The sequence below is a fragment of the Furipterus horrens genome, unplaced genomic scaffold (genome assembly GCF_987537825.1).
Source record: "Furipterus horrens unplaced genomic scaffold, mFurHor1.1.pri manual_scaffold_15, whole genome shotgun sequence".
Lineage (NCBI taxonomy): Eukaryota > Metazoa > Chordata > Mammalia > Chiroptera > Furipteridae > Furipterus > Furipterus horrens.
In genome coordinates, this window is record NW_028327185.1 from 590773 (window position 1) to 610912 (window position 20140).

A 20140-nucleotide genomic window follows, 5' to 3' on the forward strand; every position below is an offset into this window, starting at 1 on the left:
ACGCCTCAGCCCGCGGGCCCTGCGCACCCCGCCCCGGCCCCGCTCCGGCGGGAGGCGCGCGCGCTCGGGCGCGAGCAGGACGCGGCCCCGGCTCGGCTCCGGGCGCGCGGGGGGCGGTGGCGGAGGAGGCGCCGAGGCCACACCCAGCAGCGAACCGATCAGGCCCGGAGTCGTCCCGCGCCCGAGCCCGGCGCACCCCCGCGGACCCGGCGCACCGAGGCCGCTCTGGCCGAACGCGAGCGCAGCGACCATGATCGCTTTGTTCAACAAGCTGCTGGACTGGTTCAAGGCCCTGTTCTGGAAGGAGGAGATGGAGCTCACGCTGGTCGGGCTGCAGTATTCGGGCAAAACCACCTTCGTCAACGTGATCGCGGTACGGGGCTCGGGGCTCGGGGCTCGGGGCTCGGAAGTCGGCCTCTCTCCGCCCGCTGCGCCCGGTGGGGAGCCGAGTGGCCGCCTGGCCGGGCCAGGCCCTGCGGGGAGGAGCACCCGAACGCCTAGGGCCTAGCACGGCTCGTGGGGACCCGGGGGCGCGCGACTCGCGCTCCCGCCCGGCCGGGATGGCACGGCAGGGGCGGGGGACCAAGGACAGGGCTGGTGCTCGGGACCAGAGGCCCCGAGGGGGTCACGAGGCCGGAGGGATCCTCTGCGGCCGCGACGGCCTTTCCGCCCCCGCTCATGGGGGCATGACGGGGCGAAAGTGCCGGGCCTGCCCGCCCAGCGTGCAGAGGATGGCGGTCCTTGCTGCCCAAGGGCCTTGGGAAGGGGCCTAGGCCAGGCCAGCCGCACCCTAATGCTTTAACCCCTTCTTGCCGGAAGAGGAAGGGGAGGGAAGCGTCAAGCAGGGGTAATGGAATCAGCTGAGGCCCTGGGCTCCAGCCCAGACTCTTGCTCCAGGAACCCCTCCTTGATGGGCGCGTCTCGCCGATCCGGAGAGGATGGCGTCGTAAAGGGAGTTTGGAGGCTCCGCCTGGCTCAGAAGTTGCAGGAGGAGGTGCTCAGGACCACAGATGACTTGGAGGGGCCCTGCCCACTCTGGGGACAGGGAGACGATGGCCCTGCGGGCTTTCCGTAGTCCAGACGGAGGTGGGTGGTGGTCAGACTCAGTGCCACGGGAGTGGTGGGGAAGGGGTTAAAGTCTCTGTCTCAGGAAAAAAGGGGAAGCTGAGCCTGCCGCTGTGTGTGCTGGAATGGCTGCGGCATGCCTGTCCCAGCCCTGGTCCCAGACCCAAACTGGGGGTTCTCAGAATTGTGGATTGGCCGGAGACAGGCCAAAAATGCTGATGAGGTAGGTCAGCAAGGAGGTGTGGTCATCCGGCCGGCCAGCCTTGATCCCTGCCCTGCCTGACAGGTCCCAGGAAAAAGCTTTGCCTGAGTCAGGAGGGCGGAGGGGAGGCTGGAGGGACAGGCACCCTGTGATCCCACGTTGGGCTCTGGTTGCCTCTCTCAAACTCCGCTCTGCAAACGACCTCTGCCCCCTCCACTGCCTGGGCGGGGTCTCCAAGCCCATGCTGGGCTTTTCGGCACAATGGTTTCTGAGCCAGCATGGGCTCCGGGCTCCTGTCTGCCCAGACTCTGAACCTGGAGTTAGACACTTCGGGTTAGACTTGGCAGGGCCCTGGGCTCCTGGGCTCCTGGGCTCCTGGGGCTCCTTGAGCAGCCCAGGGCCTGACCCTGATCCAGCAGGCCCAGGTGGCTTGGCTTCTAGGGGTTTGTATCCAGGAGACGTCTCTGGGGTACAGCCAAGAGCAGAAGTAAGCTGCTGCTGCCCTAGTGGCTGAGCCTGAGTGTCGCCCTGCCAGTCCCCAGGGAAGTTCTCAGGAAGCATCAGTGAAGTGGTGCCCCTGGACAGGGTTCCACGGGGACCCCGGTGGGCCCTGTCTCCTGGTCAGGAGGGTTTCCTCTAGGCCAGCATCACATCCAGAGACTGGGCCTCTGGGGCAGGGCAGGAGCAGAGCCCAATAGCCCAGGTGCCTCTGTCAGGGTCGAGAGCGTCTGGGATGCTCAGAGGCAGCCCCCTCCTCGTTTTGATATGAAATTTGTCCTTCAACACACACACCCTAAAGTGCAAGCAAAGGTCCCCCTAGGGAAAGCACCCGTGGGCTGCAGTGGAGCTCCAGGTCGGGACACTCCAGGGGCTGAGGCCCTCCGGTGCTCCCTGTGCACACGCTCTGCCCGCCCCGCACACGCTCTGCCCGTCCTGTGTGTGCACTCTGCCCTCTGCATAACCACTGGAGAGTGTCTCTCAGAGGGAAATGAAGAGGCAGACTGAGCCCACCACCGACTTTCTCAGTCTCTGTTCCTGTGCGTGGGGCCTGTTTGTCCCTGCGTTTCCCCACTTCTGGTTTTTCTCACGGGAGGTCTCACTGTAAATACAAACCGAGTTGATATGTCCAGTTTCTCAGCCGGCTGATGTGAGCTGGAAAAAAATGATAGACAATGTTTCTAGGAACCTAAAACTCATCTTAGACCTCTGAAAAATGGGGTGCCACAAAGCAGGGGGTGTTTGCCCTGAGGGGAAGGAGAGGGCCGTTAGGTTAAAAGTGTGCCTTGGAGAGGCCAAGGGGAAGGAGCGGGCACAGGGAGGGGAGTCACAGGAGGATGCAAGCTGGGGAGAGCTGGAACTGGCCCAGGGTGGCAGGGCCTGAGTGAGGGGCTTCAAGTGGGAGACAGGAGGTTGGACTAGCTGACTCTAGGGTCACAGCGGTCTCCCCTTATCTGCGGGGGGTATGACCAAGGCCCCAGTGGATGCCTGAAACTGCGGATAGCACCGAACCCTGTGTTTCCTTCTATAGAGATGCACCGGTAGTAAAGTTTACTTTGTAACTTAAGCACAGTAAGAGATTAACAACTGTGACTAATAATGAAACAGAACAATTATAACAACACGCTGAAATCAAACTTACATGAATGTAGTCTCTCTCTCACAAACTCTCTTATTGTCCTGCGCGAACGGCATGGAGACTGGACAGAGGGGTGATTCACGGCCTGGGCGGCGGGCGGGACAAAGTAGGGTGGCACGCGATTTCATGGTGCACAATTTAAACTTATGGAGTGTGTATTTCTGTAATTTTCCACTTAATATTTTTGGACCATGGTTGACTGAGCATAGGTAACTTCTTTTTTTTTTTCTTTTAATTTTTAATATTTTATTTATTTTTAGAGAGAAGGGAAGGGAGGGGGAAAGAGAAAGAGAAAGATTGATGTGAGAGGCCTACCTGGCCTGGGAATCGAACTGGTGACCTTTCAGTCCGCAGGCCGGTGCTTAGTCCGCTGAGCCACACCAGCCAGGGCTGCTTCTGACCTTCAGAAAGGAACTTGTGTGAACCGGAGGCATGAGCAGCGTTCCTAGTCAGTGCGCTTCCCAGCTGCACTACAACTTGAGGGTTCTCCTGGCGCCGTGTTTGCCCCAGGTCACAACTGCCAGGGTGGGCTTCTCATTGCATGGGAGCCTGTGGGTCCTCTGATTTCTGAGGAGCAGTGATGGGTCCTCATGCCATCTCCACCATTTCCAAGTTTTGTGACCCTTATCCGCCAACCTTGAAGCTGAAGCCCCGCCCCCATGTGATAGAAGGAAACCCCGAGGCCCCAAGGCTCAGCTGTCCTGTGTGGGCTCCTGCAGGATGATGGGAGGTGAGCGGTGCCTGGGCTCAATGTCCTCACCAGCCAGGATGGGCACAGGGTGGAGGTTGGTCCCGCAGGCCCCCCCCCCCGCCCCTCCTGGCACCCAGCTGGGACTTGGGTGATATGGGACGTGTGGCTGTCCCCACTCAGCCAGAAGAGGAGCCGCTTCTCCAGAGCACCCCTCCTTTCCTCACTGATTCCTGACCGTGAGGGGCTCTGGGACCTTTGATATCCGGTAGAACTTAGAGGCCCTTTCCCCAGAGAAGCACACACGTGGACAAAAGCTTGAGCACACAGATTGTGCCATGCTTGGGGGCAGAGGTCCCCAAAGCCCTTGGTCTCGTCTTCACGGGAGTCCTGGGCTCTCGGTCCTCACATCCAAGAGCCTGAATGAGGTGGGCATTCCTGCAGGTTTTAGGACTCTGGGTGCTCTCGGTCAGAGGGGACCCTAGGGGCAGACACATGGGCTCTGAAGAAGGCACCATGATCTTACTAATGGTCACAGCCCCGACCTCGCCATGGGACCTGAGATGGACCATTCCTGCCACTGGCTGGTGTGGCTCAGAAGACAGCGGGGAGTGAAGGAACAAGGCTGTCACCCTCAGGGACCAGGACAGGTCAGCCCCAGCCTGCATCCTACCTGTGAGCGTGGAGGTGACCTGAGGGAGTCTGGGAGGCCTCTGACTACTTTGGAACAATCTGGAAACCTCAGAGATGATTCAGAGGGGAGAAATGAAAATCATTAGGATTTGAAAAGGGGTTCTGGAAAGTAGAATTGCAGGCAACTCCTCATCATTCAGCAATATTTACTGATGTCATTCATGTGGACGTGGCTTCTCTCCCGAAGGTCTCCGTTTGGGGGGGAAGCGCGTAGGCAGCTGACCTTACGGAGTGTGGATGGTCCACCCTAACTAGTCCAGCGTAGTGCAGATGAACAAAACCAACGAGAGTCCTGAAATTGCTGGTGTGTGTTGCATTTTGAGGGTGGCTGGTTTACCCACAAAAAACAAATGTGCTTCCCTTAAGACCCCTGACTGTTTCCTGTGACGTGTTTGGGGCTCCTGTGCTGGGTGGGAGGTGTCCGTTCCTGTCCATGGAGACTAAATCCAGCGAGGGGCTTCTGTTCCAACAGAGAGACGGGTCAGACCTTTGGAAGAGTCCGTTCCGGGTCTGCACAGAGAGCTCACAGGCCTCCTCATCACAGGAGACGTCCAGGGGTGGGCAGATGCCTGCGGATGCTCCTGAGCCAGAGGGGCTCTGACCTGGTCTCTGCGTCCTGCCTGCAGGCTGCCGTCGGCGGCCTTCTGGGACGTGCAGCAGGTCTGGCTGGTTGTTGTCCCTTTTCCAACTCCCACTTCTCCCTCCAGTCAGGGCAGTTCAACGAGGACATGATCCCCACGGTGGGTTTCAACATGCGCAAGATCACCAAGGGGAATGTGACCATCAAGGTAGGCGGGGGTGGGGTGGGGGCAGGGAGCCCTGGATAGTGGTGGGGGGGTATCTGGGCGGCTGGAGGGTTGGGTTGCCTCCCTGCTGCTGAGACCACTGCACTCTCTTCTTGCTCAGCTCTGGGACATCGGGGGACAGCCCCGTTTCCGCAGCATGTGGGAACGCTACTGCCGTGGCGTGAGTGCCATCGTGTGAGTGCCGAGGGGCACGGCCCAACCCCCCCCACCCCACCCCCGTCCCCGCCTCGCCGCCTGCAGGGCCCAGACACAGAGCCCACGAGTGGTAACCTGCGCATGGCCGGGGCCGTCCTGCTCAGCCCGCCGTTCCTCTGCGTGCTAGCCAGCACTCTTAAAAATAGCATCGCCCGGCGTGGATACGCCGAAACACGTTTCGTCCCCATTGGTTGTGACCTGACCGCAGGAAAACCAGGCCTCCCTTGGTCTTGTCCCCGCAACCTGATGTGGGCGGTCTCCCCATAAAGCACCAGAGAGTCGCCATGGGCAGGGCTCGGGCTGGTCCACTCGAGGGGCCTTGGAGGACAGGACACCGAGGCCCACAGTGCCTGCAGGCTCTGCCTCCATCCCCCCAGGAAGCCTCCCGGGAGCCCCGCCAGCCCCCGCTGCCGTCCCCGCCTCCTGCGCGGCGGTGTCACTCTGTCCCGCCCTGTCTCCCCAGGTACATGGTGGACGCCGCTGACCAGGAGAAGATCGAGGCCTCCAAGAACGAGCTGCACAACCTGCTGGACAAGCCCCAGCTTCAGGGGATCCCGGTCAGCCGCCCGCTGGGGAGGGCGGGCAGGGAACCCAGTCGCCGCGCGCGGGGAGGACAGGCGGGAGCGCCGGGAGCCTGGCCGCGGCCACCCTGAACCCGGGCCTGCCCTGCCTCCTCCGCAGGTCTTAGTCCTGGGCAACAAGCGAGACCTCCCGGGGGCCTTGGATGAGAAGGAGCTGATTGAGAAAATGTGAGTCTGGCGCTCCCTGCTCCCCAAACTGCCGGGCGCTGAGCCGCCGCTCCCGGGGCCGGCCACACGGTGGCAGCAGAGCCGGCCCCCCGCTGATCACTCCCGTCCCCCCCCAACCGCAGGAATCTATCCGCCATCCAGGACCGAGAGATCTGCTGCTATTCCATCTCCTGCAAGGAAAAGGACAACATCGGTGCGTGGGTTTGGGGGTGCCGGCATCCTAGGCGGAGGGGCTGGGGGGCGGCGGGGGGGCCGCCCCAGAGCGGTGGCTCCCCGGGGGGCGGCCCACATCCTGAGCCCCGTCCCGGCTCTGCCGGCCACCACTCGTGTGACCTCCGGCAGATGGCTCCCGCCCTGGGCCTGGCTTCCCCACCTGGAGCCCCCCGGGGTGGGACAGGGGGCTTCCCAGGCCCCTCCTGCACCCAGGTCCTGCCCCCTGCCCGAGGCGGGTCACCGCTCTGGGCGGACGGCCTGAGGGTTGGTCCCGGCTGCAGCTGGGGAGCCCTGGGCTTCCGTCACCCCCCTAGCAGTTCCTCGGCCTCCCTGGAGGTCCCACCACCCTCACCCTTGTCCCCATGCAGACATCACCCTACAGTGGCTTATTCAACACTCGAAGTCGCGGAGGAGCTGAGAAAGCAGCCCGCGCCTCGGACCAGCGACCCCGCCCCAGACCTGAAGCCGAGCTCCCCGCCCACCCCATCTCCCCTGAGTCCCCCCGGAGCCCCCCTCGTCACTGGGGTGGGGAGGGGCCCTCTGGGCATTCCAGAGCCCTGTTCTGCTGAGGTTTGAACTCCTGTTTTTATTGTAAAATAAATCGCCCCCTCTGGTCCCCTCACCTCTCGCCCATCCCCTCTCCCTTGGTCCCCTCACTGCCCTGCTTCCTCCCCCCTCCACGGCCCCGGCCCAGCCCCTGCCCGCCCCTGTCCCCGTCCCACTCCTGTCCTGCCCTTTACAACACTCTTCTGTTCTTGTCCTGTGTGTACAGTATATATATGTATATATATTTTAATTTTTTAATTTAAGCAAAGACTAAAATCAACCATTCGATGCTGCAGGGCCCAGTCAGGATCTGGGCGGGCGGCCTGCAGGGGAGGAGGGTGCGGGCCGGCTGGGAAGGTGGAGGTGGCATCAGGTCAGGTACCAGCCTGGGCACCAGCGGCCATCCCAGGTCCTGGGCAGCCCCACTTCCCAGTCCGGCTGTCTCCACTTGCGTGTCATAGGCTGATGGAGTCCCCAGAGGTGCCCCTCCCTGCCCCCAGCCTCAGGGCCCTGGCACAGCCAGCTGCCCCAGACCACCAGACCCGAGGGGCAGGAGCCGGCACCCGGGCCTGTGCGCCCTGACCCACGGCGCCTCACTTTCTGTTCTCACGCTGCAGAGCTGCACAAGGACAGAACTCAGCATGAGGTTGGCTCTTTGGGTTTTGTGTTTGTTTGTTTATTTAATTTAATGATTTGTAAAGTGATGGTCCTCTTTCTTTTTTTATACTTTTCAGCTCATATTTAACCTCTGTTTGGAAAATGATTCCTGTAACTGTACATTTCTTTGCCTCCTAACAATAACGACACGAATAAATTAGCAATTTTGTGCTGCGGGTGTGTCCTGCCGGCTGTTCCTCCATAGGTGGCGTGATGGGTGGGCCAGGCCACCAGCACCCCCGCCCGTGGCACAAACAGCCACCGAGAGGGGCCACGCACTCCCACAGCTCACATCGGCACTTCCCAGGACGCCTGTGTGCGTGCCGGGCCCCCACCCGCCTCCTCGCCTCCAGTCGGACCCGTGGTCCCAGCTGGGAGCTTAGAGTGGCCAAGTGCCGCTCAGGGCCTGGGAAATTGTGGTTGGGGGACGGGGCCCCTGCTTCCTCACAGCCTGCAGCTCTCTGTCCCCACTGCCCACCTGGAGCCAGCTGACTGTCCTCAGGGCACAGCCTGGTGGCCTCCCTTCTCAGTTTCGGGGAGGAGCTGGCTGTACCCTAGCCCCTCTGCTCACTTCCACCGTCTTCCCATCCACTGACACCTGTGTGCGCCTCCTCGCTGCTCACAGACGCCGGCTCTGCTCACCCAAATCCAAAAATCCGAAGCCATCTTGACCCAGTTTCACAGTAAGCCCCGCCTCCCCCAGCCGCCCCTTCACACTGGAAATGCAGCAGGCGGCCTGCAGAACACTGTGTCCCCTCACCTGCCCCTGCAGGGAGGCCCCATGCCACCACCAGAGGAGTCTCGGGGAAATCTGGGTAGAATCTGGTAAACAGAGCTCAGTGACTTCAACCTCCCTGGTGAGGAGGTTGAAGTGGAGTCAGGCTGTCCTCTGCCCTCTCCCGGCCACAGGCTTGCACTTGACACTGAACACGGAAGCGACACGCATCTGTGTGTCGCCGCCCACGCTGGAGGAGTGGACGGCTGCTGGCCAGGCCTGCTCTAGTCCCGCAGAACTGAGTTCTCAAAGGGGAGGAAGGTGCCAGGGGTCCCTGGGAGCGTCGCGTGCTCTCGTCCCACTCAGGGGCTCGTCCTGGGGAGGGAGGTGTCCTTCCTGCTTAGATGGAAAAGCCGAGCTGGGACTCACAGTGACCACGTTCGGCTGACTGAGTGAGGCGGTTGTCACCACAAAGTGCAAGATCCCCCATGGCAAGCAGTGGGGGCTCCACGGGCCTCCCCTCCCTCCCAGCACCAGGTCTGAGGGCTGCCCTCTGGAGTGCGTCCCTAGGAGAGCGAGTGACAGGGCCCGGCTCATGGCCACCACCCACCACTGCCAAGCTTGGGACCCCTGAGCAACAAACGCCACATTGTTCCCCAGCTGGTCCAGGCAGGAGGGAAAGTGGCTCTTTCCCAAGGCCCGGTTGGCCTGCTGATTAATTCTGCAGGCGTCCATGCTGGCAGGCGGGGGACAGCGGGGTGGCAGGCCCTTGGAGCCCCCACCACCCCACTCTGCACTGAGCTGGCCAGCCAGCAAGAGGAGAGGCAGGGGTATCTTTTGTAGAAGAGGCCGCCAAACAGGATGCTGCGGGGTCCCCCCTGCCCAGCCCCCGCCCTTCACCCTCAGCCCCATCCAGTCCCCAGACTTCACCTCAGTTCACCCTGGCCCCCCTCCCCTTCACTGGGTGTCTCAGACGGGGAGGCGGGTGTGGAGGAAGTGCAGGCCTGGCTTTGCCCCCTGTCCAGCCTGCCCCCACATCTTAAGTTTCTACAGACAAAGCCGGGGCTTCAGTCACTGTGGCAACAGGTCCGCTAAGCACTGGGTGGGTGTCCCTCCAGTACAGCGTGTGTGGGGCCACTGTCACCTAGCAACAGCCTCCTCCCTCCCAGAGGCAGCACTGGCCTGGGGCGGGTGCCAGGGAGCAAGAACAAGGCTGCTAAGATCCCCGAGGGAGCGGGAGGAGGCTTGGGTCCAGGGCTGGCCAAGGCCAAGGGGTGTGGGAGGGGCAGGCCGAGAAGGTCCCCGGGGTCCCCCGGGGGTCCTCTGCAGCCCCAGATGTTCTCAGTGGGCTCAGGGACAGACTGGCCAGCAGGCCCCAGAGCTGCGCTCAGAACAAGCAGGGGATTTTGAAGGCAGCCGGGCGCCTGGGGCAGGGAGTGGTTGGTGGCCTGGGCTGAACACCCTTCCTGGTGTCACTTGTGCCGTTTTTCTGGGCCCAAACGGAGCTGAGGTCCCCAGAGAAGGTGGGATTCCCAGGACTCTGTGGGCATGGGGTGGGGCCCTGCACAGGGAGGGGGCGGGAGCAGGGTGGGGGCAGGCAGCTGCAGCACAGAGTCATCCTCAGTGACAAGAGGCTCTCAGAGGCAGAGGCTGGAAGCCTGGGGCTCCCAGGGGACTGGCTGCCAGTGCCCCTCAAATGGAGCTTTGTGGCGAGGGGGGCGGAGGACCGGCGCTGGCCACCTCTGACTTCCCAGGGGCAGCCGGCTCAGATCAGGAGGAGGGCTCAGTGCCGTCCATCCACTTGGCCCCTCCAAAGCCATCGATCAGGCCACAGCGCTGGCAGGACACCAGCCATGGGCCAGAAAGGGCCAAAGGGGCCGGCCAGCGGTCCCCCCACACTGCCCACCCGGGAAGGCCCAGGTGCGTCTGCGCACTGCGGGGTGCGCACAAGGAAGCCCAGTGGGCATGCGGCTTGTTCTCCTAGTTTATTGTTTCCAAGAAAGGCACTAAGAGCGAGCACCTAACGGGGGGGCATGGGGACAGCATAGCCCAGGATACACCAGGGGAGGAAGGACAGAAAAGCTTCTGGAAGAAGAGACGGTGCAGGGAGGACAGTTCAGGCTGGGATGGATCGGGTCCAGAGAAGAGCCAAGTGGGGCTGGTCCCCAAAGAGCCTCCTATTCCAAAATGTGGGGGGCGGTGAGAGGGTGCTTAGAGGGGGCACCTGAGGGGTATGAGGCTCCAAGGTGGGGGCGGGGGGCAGGAACTGGCTGAACCTCTGGTCCCAGCGGGTGGCACTGAGTTCTAAGGACCTACAAGCATCACTGTGCACCCGTGGGGAGGACGGGAAGGCCCTGCTTGGGGAGCCGTCTGGTGAGGCCCGACCCCCAGCACAAGGAGCCCAGTCCTGCTCTGGGCAGCAAGACGGGCAGACAAGCCAGACCCGCGGGGACAGAGACACGGAGGCCCCAGACAGCTGCCCCTGGGGCCTGGCTTCAGCAGGGCGTGCCCAGGGGCAGGAGCGGGGGCGACTCCCTGGGCTTGTGGAAGCAGATGGAGGGCACCATCTCCGTCCTGAGCTTGCCGTCCGCGCCGGGGGCAGCCGCGGCCTCCGAGGCCCCGCCGCCTGCCTCGCAGCAGCAGCAGCAGCAGTCCAGGAAGGCCTGGCCCAGCGGCCGGGCCACGCAGAGCAGCAGCACCGGGGAGGCGGTGCCCTTGGAGAAGGTGGAGAACTGGGTGAGCAGGCCCAGCAGGCCTAGCGTGGGGCGCGTCAGCTGGGCGGACAGGTAGGCCAGCGCGATGTTGCAGACATTCTCGGGCAGCGTGCACAGGGCGTAGACCGCGGTCAGGCCCACCACGGTGCCGTTCAGCTGCCGTTCGCACGGCTCGTGTTTGCCCGCCCGGCATTCTGGCTTCCTCCCCGGGGGGCCCCGCACGCGCCACGTCACCAGCTGGCAGGTGACCGTGAAGAGGACGGGCAGGCAGAAGTAGCAGCCGAAGTACCACCACATGCGGGCGTTCTGATAGGTCATCACCAGCGAGTAGAGGGACTCGGGCAGGCTGGCCGAGGGCTTCATGACGCACGAGTCCACGGTGCCCGTGGGTGGCGCCGGCTCCTGCGCCAGCTGCCACAGCAGCAGCTCGGGCGTGGCCAGCAGCACGGAGCCCACCCAGATGACCGCCAGCTTGGCCAGGATGGAGCGGCAGTGCTCGATTGGCCGCAGCTTGGGCAGCGTGCTGGTGGCCACGTGGAAGCGGTCGATGCCCAGGGCGCAGAGGCTGAAGGTGGTGACCCCCAGAGAGCAGACCTGGGCAAAGATGGGAGGCAGAGGCGGGCATGGTCAGCCCCGGGGCTGAACGGCGTGTGAAGGGGGGCGGCAGTAACGGCCCCCGCGCACAGGGCGCTTGCCCATGCCTGGCGTGTCCTCTCGGTCATCAGACCCTCCCAACCAGCCACCTTCCGAAGAGCCTGCGCTCATTCAGGCAGGAAGGGCAGCTGCCGCCGCAGTCAGGTGCCAGCACGGGCAGCGGGGAGAATGGCCCCTCGGACCCGAATGCTCCTGAGACTGGGAAGGTGTCACGAGGGGAGACTCAGCGCAAAGGCTCCAAAGTTCTGGGCTTTGCAGGCCTGCCCGCGCCTGCACCCATGACGCGCGAAGGCGGGGTCTCGGGGGCACACAGCTCACACTCACACTCACTCACACACACATGCTCACAAACATGCTCATGCACACCCACAAGCACACACTCATGTCACACATGCTCATGCTCACGCACACCCACAAACTCACATGTTCACACACACTCACAAACACACATTTACATGCTCACTCTCACAAACTGCACACGCTCTCAGACATGGTCATACACACCCAGAAACTCACACGCTTACACTCACATGCTGTCATCCTGCCCGGAGAAGCCCAGGCTGGGCTGTGTGGGGTCGGGAACTCAGCCCTGTCCCCGAGGACTGGTCACTGAGCCCCCAGGGAAACCGCTCCGTGAGCCAAGAGGAAGAGGCCAGGGCAGCCGGGGAGACAGAGCCAGAGAGAGGAGGAAGGAAGGGACGCGGACCACACAGGGACTGCCCGATCCCCCTCTGTCCCCCTCCCCCCTCCCCGGCTTGGGCAGAAGGCTCCAGTGTGAGGTGTCCCCAGTCCCCTGCAGGGGCCGCCTGGGCTGGGACAGAATCGCCGGCTCTCTCCTCCTCTCCCAGGATCTCACAAGACGGCTCCAGTGTTATTCTGAGACCACCCCCTCCATAAAGGGTTCAACAGCCTTGAATTTGGTCCTTGTCACCCTTCCTAGCAGGGGAGCTCTGCCCGCTTGTAGGTGACCTCTGTCCTCTGGGGCATGGAGGGGTGGCCAAGGAGGACCTGGGCCAGAGCTTACGGCCCAGGTGGGCAGAGACCCAGCGTCAGGCAGGGCCCTGTGGGCACCCTCCTCCGCAGACCAGTCCCAGTAAAAACCACTGTCTGCTGAATTCTTTTCATTCAAAGCACCACCTAACCCTTCCAGAATTCACACAGATAGTTACTACTATTATCATCCCCAATTCACAGATGAGGATGCTGAGGTCTGAGCAGAAGTAACTCACGCATCACTCAGCACATGAGGGGCTGGGCCTGGACTCTGATCTGTCTGCTCAGTTCATCGTCCTGTCTAACCCTCCCTGCTGGCCGGAGCCCTGAGCACACACACCACTAAGATGCAAAGGCCCCAGCTAGGGGTCTGCTTTCTGGCTGGAGCCGTTGGGGCCACCCTGGGGGTCTCCCTGGGGTGGGAAGGACAGAAAAAGGCCAAGCGGGAGGCTGAGCCTCAGAGAAGCTCTCCAAACGCGAAGCCGCCGCTGATGTGTCGTGACTGGGGACAGAGCCCAGAGCAGCTCCTGTCCCGACGCCTGGCCTGCCTCGTCACCACCAGCAGGTCACCACGTCACACATCACTCTCGGCCTCCGCGTGGGCCTGTCCCCGCCCGTCCTCATGATGACACCCCACAAAGCCCAAACCTGAAAGGCTGCTTGCACATTTCTGTTCCTGTGCAGACTCAGGGCCTGGCTGGGTCTCACCTAAATGCCAGTGGGGACATTTCTGCAATGTCCTGATTAAGCCCGTGTTCATCAACACTCCTGCGCATGTCTGAATTTGGACAGTCCCGGGGGGAGGGAAGGGGGACACTGAGGACTGCAGACCAGACCAGCGGGAAGGCCTTCCCTTTCAGGAGGGACTGAGGGTCGTGCCGGCCGCGGGGCGGAGGTGGCGATGCTGGTGGTCACAGTGAGGACGGGTCCTTCCTTCTGCAGTTTACATTCCCAGGGTAGGGGCACGGGTGGATCTGCAGGGTCCCCCTTCAGACACCACTTTGGGAGGCAGCATCTGGGTGAAGCAGTGGGCACCAGGGAGAGAAAGGCACCTGGGGACAGAGCGTCCCAGGTGGAGAGATGGCAGCAGACACACCGCATGCAGAGGGGGGACAGTCAGCCTCGGGCGGCTCCCAGAGCAGAGACCAGCTGGGCCGGACCCAGACCCCACTCCTGGTTTGTCCATGTGCCCGGTTTGCAGGAGAAGCAGCAGGACCGAGCTCCAGGGCCCCAGGGGCGGGCGCCCATACCTCCCATGCGGCGGCCGGGGGCCTCGGCCCTTGGTGGTGCCCCCCAGGAAACTCACCTCCAGGAAGGGCACCGCCCGGCACGAGATGTCCCCCAGCAGCCTCTGCTTTGTGAGCTCATTGAAGGTGACGATGGGCAGGCAGAAGAAGAGCACCAGGAAGTCCCAGAGGGCCAGGCTGGCCAGGATGGAGTTCCAGGCGCTCTTCAGGTAGTAGCTGTGCCACACGACGCACATGACGGCCAGGTTGCCCACGATGCCCACGGCAAACAGCAGCAGCGCCAGCAGCAGGACCGCGTAGGCGCCGTACGAGCCCTCGCCCACCGGGTACAGCGGGTTCCGCATCTGCAGCCTCCGGCCCGGCGGCCCTGTCAGATTGCCCCGCGGCTCCAGCCCACTGCCTGGGGCGTCCCCATCGCCATCCGGGGTGGGGCTGGCGGCCACCGAGGGCCCGGGCGGCTGCAGGCCAGCGGGGTGGACGGGCCGGGGGAGCTCAGCCCACTCCTCACGCACGTACTGCTGCACCCCCTTGGCCTCCTCATCCTCGGTGCCCCTCTTGGGCCGGCCTATCTGCTCCGGGGCCCCCGCTGGGTATCTGCCCAGGTCCCGGGGGGCAGCCCCAGAGACACTGCTCAGCCCCGTGGCCGACGCCATGGAGAGAGAGACAGCAAGTGACCACAGCCACCGCATGGCCGGACGAGCAGGAGGCAGCTGCCCCGGGGAGAGATGGTGAGGGCAGGGGACCCAGCACCGCGGACTGGAGGCAGCTGGCCGCTTGGTCCGCCCCTAGTCAGGCGTCTGGCATCCCCAGCCACTCCAGTACCCTTGAGCTGCTCCCGCCCCCCTGCCGGCCAGGGCTGGGCAGGGCCCTCTGCTGGACACATGGCGCTCTTGCTACCCTGCCCTCCAGGACACTCCTTCCCCCACCCACAGGCAACTGCAAGTCAGCCCTGGAGTCCCTCAGAGGCCAGCTGCTGCAGCCACCAAAGCCAGACGGGACCTGGGGCCCCATGGCGAGTAGGGGCAGAACCTGGGACCCCACCTCTGCAGGCAGCTCTAACACAGCTGCTCCGGGCCTCCGGTCGCTCACTGAGCACTGAGTGGGCCCTTGTGCTTGGCCGGCTTCCCTGTTACCTTCACGGCAGCCCCACAGGGCAGGGGATAATCTCGAGTTTTCAGATTAGAGACCAAGGCTGCATAGCGAGGCGGGGGCGTGGTCTGAGCCCAGAGCTCTTTAACTTGACACTGTTCGCAGCAGACGGACGTCCATCTGCCGGCCTCCCTGCCACCCAGACGCCCTTGGCCCCAGGCCCCAGCTGGGTGGCCCGAGCAGGAGCCAGCAGTTCCCGGGAACCTGCCGTGTTCTAGACGCTCAGCGCACGAGAGTGGGCAAGACCTCCGCTGCCGGGGCTTTCGGTCCAGAAGGGAGACGAACCCGTAAATAAAAGGTCTCAGTGACATTTGAGGGGCGTGGGGCCAGACCCCGGGGAGCCCAGAGAGCCTGCAGTGTCCTGGAAGGCCTCCCAGGTGAGCTGGCCAGGCAGACAGCGGGACGGAAGGCTGGAGGGAGGGAGAGGCTGCCGAGCAGAGGAACACGCCGCGACGGGCGGCCGGGAGCGATGCAGAGGCTGTGTTCCTGCTGGGACGAGTCCAGGGCAGTAGGCAGTGTCTTGGGACCTTGGCTACACACGGGGGACAGGTCGAGGCTGACCCCCAGGGGTGCGGCGGGCAGGGTGGCCCTCCCCATGCAGGAGAGATGTGAAGACCCTGTGCAGGGCCGGGACCTCGGCTTTGCTTTTGTGGAATCCCCATGCAAGTCCGAGAAGAATTCTCTACAGCTCGTGAGAAAGGCCAAAACAAGCGGCCAGCGTGACGCTCCATGGCCCCCGTCAGGCACGTGCCACACAGTGCAGACCTGGGCACAGCAGGCACGGGAGCCGGGCCATGTCCTCCTCTGGCCCTTCTCTGCACCTGTGAACGTGTCCCCGTGACACCGCGTGGCACAGAGCAGGCGCTCGATGGACGCTGACCCCTCAGAGGGCTCTGCCGTGCCGGCCCCTGGCCCCCTGGTTCTGTGAGGACAGCTGGGATGCCGCAGGCCACTAGGTGGAAGCAGATGCTCAGCGACGAGTTCCAGGCTGCGCTCCACCAGCAGAACCCGCCCACCTGCCAGGCCCGGCCCCCAGGGGTGTCCACACAGGTCCCCCAACACCCCGCTCCTGGCCCAGCGTCTGCTTCTAGGAAGATGCCTCCCTCGGGACCAGGCTCAGGCAGGCCCCTTCTGTGGAAGGATGTACAGAAGCCAGGCTCCTGCCCTTGGCAATGTCTGCGAGGTCCCAGGAATTCCCCATCCCACTCCCTTGGAATTTCCCCAACGCTGGAGACAGCGGAGGTACAAGAGGTACATGGGTGGGGTGGGGAGGGACAAAGGCTGGGGCTGCACCCTGGCACTGGTCGTGGGAGGCTCTGTTACTGTCTTCCGTTACGGAGAGGCAGGTGGCCGCAGAGAGGGGGACCGGGGGGCAAAATCTGGGCAAGCCCGTTCCGGCCAGCGTGCTAGGCCTGGGCAGGGACATCCCTCTGGCCTGCAGCTGGGACACTGGATCCCAGGGGACCCCTGTGCCTGCCCTCTGAACTCCAGGCTGCCGGCCAGCGAATCCAGTCCCACTCTGGGGGACAGGCGAAGGCTGCTGAGCAGAAGTGCTCCTAAACGTCAGGTTGGGGACCCGGTCCCGGCTCTGCTGCCGGCAAGCCCTGTGATGCCACGGATTACGCACGCCCTCATTTTGCAAATGCTGCTGGAGCGCCTGCCACACCAGGCATGGCCCGAATACTAAGGAGACAGTGACCAGCCACGCGCCACCACCCTGCCCTCCCGAAGTTCACATTCACGTGTAGGAGGAGCCGCCAAAAAAACCAGCCCAGGGAGCGTGAGGGGGAATCGCGGGGCCTCTGTCCTCCCATCGTCCCCGCGGGACGGGGACGGAGGGCTGCTCAGGCCTGAGCTCAGTCACGGATGCTGTCGCTGGAGATACAGTCATCACAAAGGCATTTTGAAAGGTGAGGCTTCTGCTGTCACTAGGTCAGTGGTCACCCACAGCAGGCGCTTGTTTGAAAGGCACGGTCTCAGTCGCCAGTCTGGACCTGACGGTGGTGGGAGCAGCAGCCTGTGTTCTAGCAAATTCTCCAGGGGCTTTGGACACCAGTGAGAGTGTGATGGTGCCAGGAAGCGGGGGTTCCTCTGCAAAGCTTCAGAGTAGAGCTCCCAAGAGGGGACGGAAGAAGGGGACACAGCCCCAGGGCTAGCAGACCACACCTTCCCTGAGGCCAGGTGAGCGGGGCCGCCTTCCGTCTGCAACCCCTGTGCCTGGTGCCCAGCAGACACCCGGTGCCCGTGCTTAAGAAGCTAAGACCCAACCAGCAGCAGGCAGCAGGGCAGATGGCTCACCAAGTCCTCTCGCTCCACGAGCCCCAAGTCCCCCGGAGCGGCGAGCGTGAGGACAGCTCTGGCATCCTCAACCAAAGGAAGACCCGCGACACCCCGTGGCAGCGGGAAGTCCATCCGGCAGAGTCCGCTGTGCTTGGTGACATCTCACGGTCACTCTCCCAGCTGTGGCGGCCGGTGCCGCCAGGACGCGTACTCCAGACTCATCTCACCCCTTCTCACTCCTGGCCGAGCCCAGGCCAGGGCGTCTGGACGCGGGAAAGGCTCCAGGGCCGGGCTGCCGTGAGGCAGAGCCGGTGACAAGGAGCCCGGCCGTCTGGCCCACATGGCATCAGCTGCCTTCCTGACGCCCAGGGCACCTCCACCGCAGCTCCTGGGGTGCACCCAGCCCCAGGAGCTGGTGACAAACATGCTCCCCACTCCCAGAGGGTCGTAGGAGGGTTCCAGACTGCCTTGGGTTTGGGAACCCCAGTCAGCACCCTTTCAGTACAAAATCCTGAATTTGTCTGAGATAATCACACAGTGGGCGGGTTGGCGGGGAGCAAAGCCGGGTTGGTATTTGTGGAACAAATGTTTCTTGAACACTTTCTGTGCCAGTCACACAATTAATGCGCCCGAGCATGCGTCACTAATGAGCAAGGAGCCTCTGCTTGCACACCTCCACTGACAGGGAGCTCACTACCATTCGAGGCAGCCCCTTCATGGGTTAGACGGCTGGAAGGGCGTGGACGTGGCTCCTTTATTAGAAAGGTGACTCCAGGAAAATCCACCCATTGATTGCGCTCTGGCGGGGACGGATATCACACACACATGTGCGCACACATGTGCGGTCTGGGTAGCAGTGAGGGAGCCAGTCTGGTAGAAGGTAGGAGGGACCAAGTCCCAGGCAGCTGGAGGACAGCACCCTGAATCACAAGATCAGGTGTCAAGGAGCTGGGTGGTGGTGGTGGGGGGGTGAGGCTGCAGGAGCCTGGGAAGCCCTTGGAGGGTGGTCCCCAGCCTTCCTGCTGCCCCTCCCCAAGTGACCCCAGGCAGGAGGGCCATGAGTCCCTGACACACTGTCTTCCTCCCAACAGAAAGCTCTCATGGGATGTCACCCCCAAGCAGCTGGAGGACCCCCAGAGGCTGGGACCTTGTTCTGATGCCCTAGGGTGGGGAGATGGCTGTCCCCAGGCTGGGACTACAGGGGGTTTGACTGCGGCCAGCCAACCAGCTCTGTCCAGGTGGTGACAGTCTAGAAGGAGGGGTAGGGCCAGGTCCACGCCCCCAGCCCCCAAGCCATGGTCCCCTGTCTCAAGGGGCCCAGCCAGGACAAGGAGATTATGCACGGCCAGGTGCCCTTCTTGGCTCTGATGTCCTGACCCAGGCTGCCAACCTCAGCAGAAAGGAATGCAGCGGGGGCAGGGAGGAGGGTCAGCCTTGCGGGCAGGCACATTGGGAAGGACTGCTGGTCTCCTCTAAGCCCCAGCGCTGCACGTCACCCTCCCGGCTCCCAGGTCCTGAGCTGGGGGGTCGTCGGGACACACACCTCTCTTCCCAGCTGTGTGGCCTGGGGCAGGTCACCTGAGCTGTCTGACCTCAGGGCTCTTGCCTGTGAGGGGGGACAGGAGCACACACACAGGGGGATGAGAGAACGTGAGCTTAGATGGCCAGGTGGCATTCCTGACTCAGGTGGGAGGGAACGCAGGTCATCCCCTGCCCTCCTTCCTCCCCCCGCCTCACCCACTGTCCCTCGGCACTGCCCAGATGGCCCATGGCCAAGGGTCCTTGCGCTCACGAAGCCCCAGAAGCCGGCAATGTGTCCCTGACCAGGATGCTGGGAACCTCAGACCCCACGGCCAGAACCCTACATTTTCTCTCCCTCTCCTAGAGGGACCTCTTCATCGATGTCCTCCTTAGTCCTCACCCAGACTGGGCAGAGAAGAGGCTGAGAATGGGTCACAGGGCCACACCTCCCTGTGGGGACATTCCCCAAATGCAAAGAGGGCGCGAGACAGACACAGAGACCCCGCCCTGGCCCGCTTCCAGGAGGTGGAGGCCACCTTGCTGGCTGCTCCGGGTCTGGATTTGGGCCCCAGGCCTGTGGCATCTCCTGGTCCATCCTCCCCTGCACACTTCTGATCCAAGGGTGGAGGAGGTGGCAGTGGCTGAGCCTGGAAAGCACATGAGTGCTCACCTGTGCAGTGTGTGCATGTGTGTGCATCCCTGTGCATCTGTGTGTGAGCATGTGTGTGAGTGTCTGTGCTCAGTGTGGGGCAGGGGACACCTCCCTGCAGGTGGGCCTTGAGGAGCTGGCCACCTGCAGCTGTTAGGGAGACTGATGGGCCCAAGATGGCCGGGGCAGGTGTGTGCCAGCAGGTGGCTGCAGGTGTGTCTGCTGGAAGAGGGGTAAGGCCCAGGCCTCCTGGTGTGCTGTCAGTGAGTCAAGGCGGCTGGGTTCCCAGAGCAAAGCTAATGGGCTGTCCGGTAGCCAGGTCCATGCCCTGCCCCTTATCTGTGAGGACTTCTCCTCCCAGCCCAGACGGACGATGTTCTCTGGAAGAGCAATGACGCTTATAGGCTGCTGACTCTGGGTCAGTGGGACATGCCCTTTGGGTGCCATTCCCAGCCCTGTGTGGGTTCACTTTGACCTCACTGCACCCTGACACCTCCACCCTCCCGTGTCCAATGCCTTTGCCGGGGCAGTGATCTGATGACCCAACTGGCAGCTGGCTGTCATCTGTAAAGCCAAAGAGGGCTTTCCTTGATTCTGAAAGGCCCACCTGAACTGAATGGAAACACAAAAACGTTTGTGGGTGCACATTCTGGAAACCAGCTCCAGATCAGGGACATGGCCAGGGAACTGAGAGGAGTGAGGCTGGGGCCAGGGACCCTCCTGGGTTTTCACACACAAGGGACCCCTGCCCAAGCAGGCCCCGGTCCC

At 63.1% G+C, this 20140-nt stretch overlaps 2 protein-coding genes across 2 annotated transcripts; one reads left to right on the plus strand and one right to left on the minus strand.

Annotated features, from left to right (window-relative positions):
- Positions 1 to 83: 83 nt before the first annotated feature.
- ARL8A (ARF like GTPase 8A) lies at positions 84 to 6737 on the plus strand. The gene is made up of 7 exons (XM_090263522.1): positions 84 to 373; positions 4992 to 5072; positions 5191 to 5264; positions 5749 to 5842; positions 5967 to 6034; positions 6157 to 6227; positions 6616 to 6737. Exons 1-7 carry the CDS (start codon positions 251 to 253, stop codon positions 6663 to 6665), a joined length of 561 nt encoding a protein of 186 aa, XP_090119648.1. The 5' UTR covers positions 84 to 250; the 3' UTR covers positions 6666 to 6737.
- A 3398-nt stretch (positions 6738 to 10135) lies between these two features.
- Positions 10136 to 14578, minus strand: GPR37L1 (G protein-coupled receptor 37 like 1). The gene is made up of 2 exons (XM_090263377.1): positions 13833 to 14578; positions 10136 to 11473 (listed from the first exon to the last, which is right to left on the minus strand). The coding sequence occupies exons 1-2, from the start codon at positions 14460 to 14462 to the stop codon at positions 10661 to 10663; spliced, it is 1443 nt and encodes a 480-aa protein (XP_090119503.1). The 5' UTR covers positions 14463 to 14578; the 3' UTR covers positions 10136 to 10660.
- Positions 14579 to 20140: the final 5562 nt, after the last annotated feature.

What these genes read in the sequence shown, in the direction of transcription:
- ARL8A (XM_090263522.1), top strand. Translation starts at nt 251, where the DNA reads ATGATCGCTTTGTTCAACAAGCTGCTGGACTGGTTCAAGGCCCTGTTC. An exon ending in CCTTCGTCAACGTGATCGCG is followed by an intron (nt 374 to 4,991) that starts GTACGGGGCTCG and finishes TTCTCCCTCCAG; the next exon opens with TCAGGGCAGTTCAACGAGGA. An exon ending in AGGGGAATGTGACCATCAAG is followed by an intron (nt 5,073 to 5,190) that starts GTAGGCGGGGGT and finishes CTTCTTGCTCAG; the next exon opens with CTCTGGGACATCGGGGGACA.
- GPR37L1 (XM_090263377.1), bottom strand. Translation starts at nt 14,462, where the DNA reads ATGCGGTGGCTGTGGTCACTTGCTGTCTCTCTCTCCATGGCGTCGGCC. An exon ending in GGGCGGTGCCCTTCCTGGAG is followed by an intron (nt 11,474 to 13,832) that starts GTGAGTTTCCTG and finishes ATCTTTGCCCAG; the next exon opens with GTCTGCTCTCTGGGGGTCAC.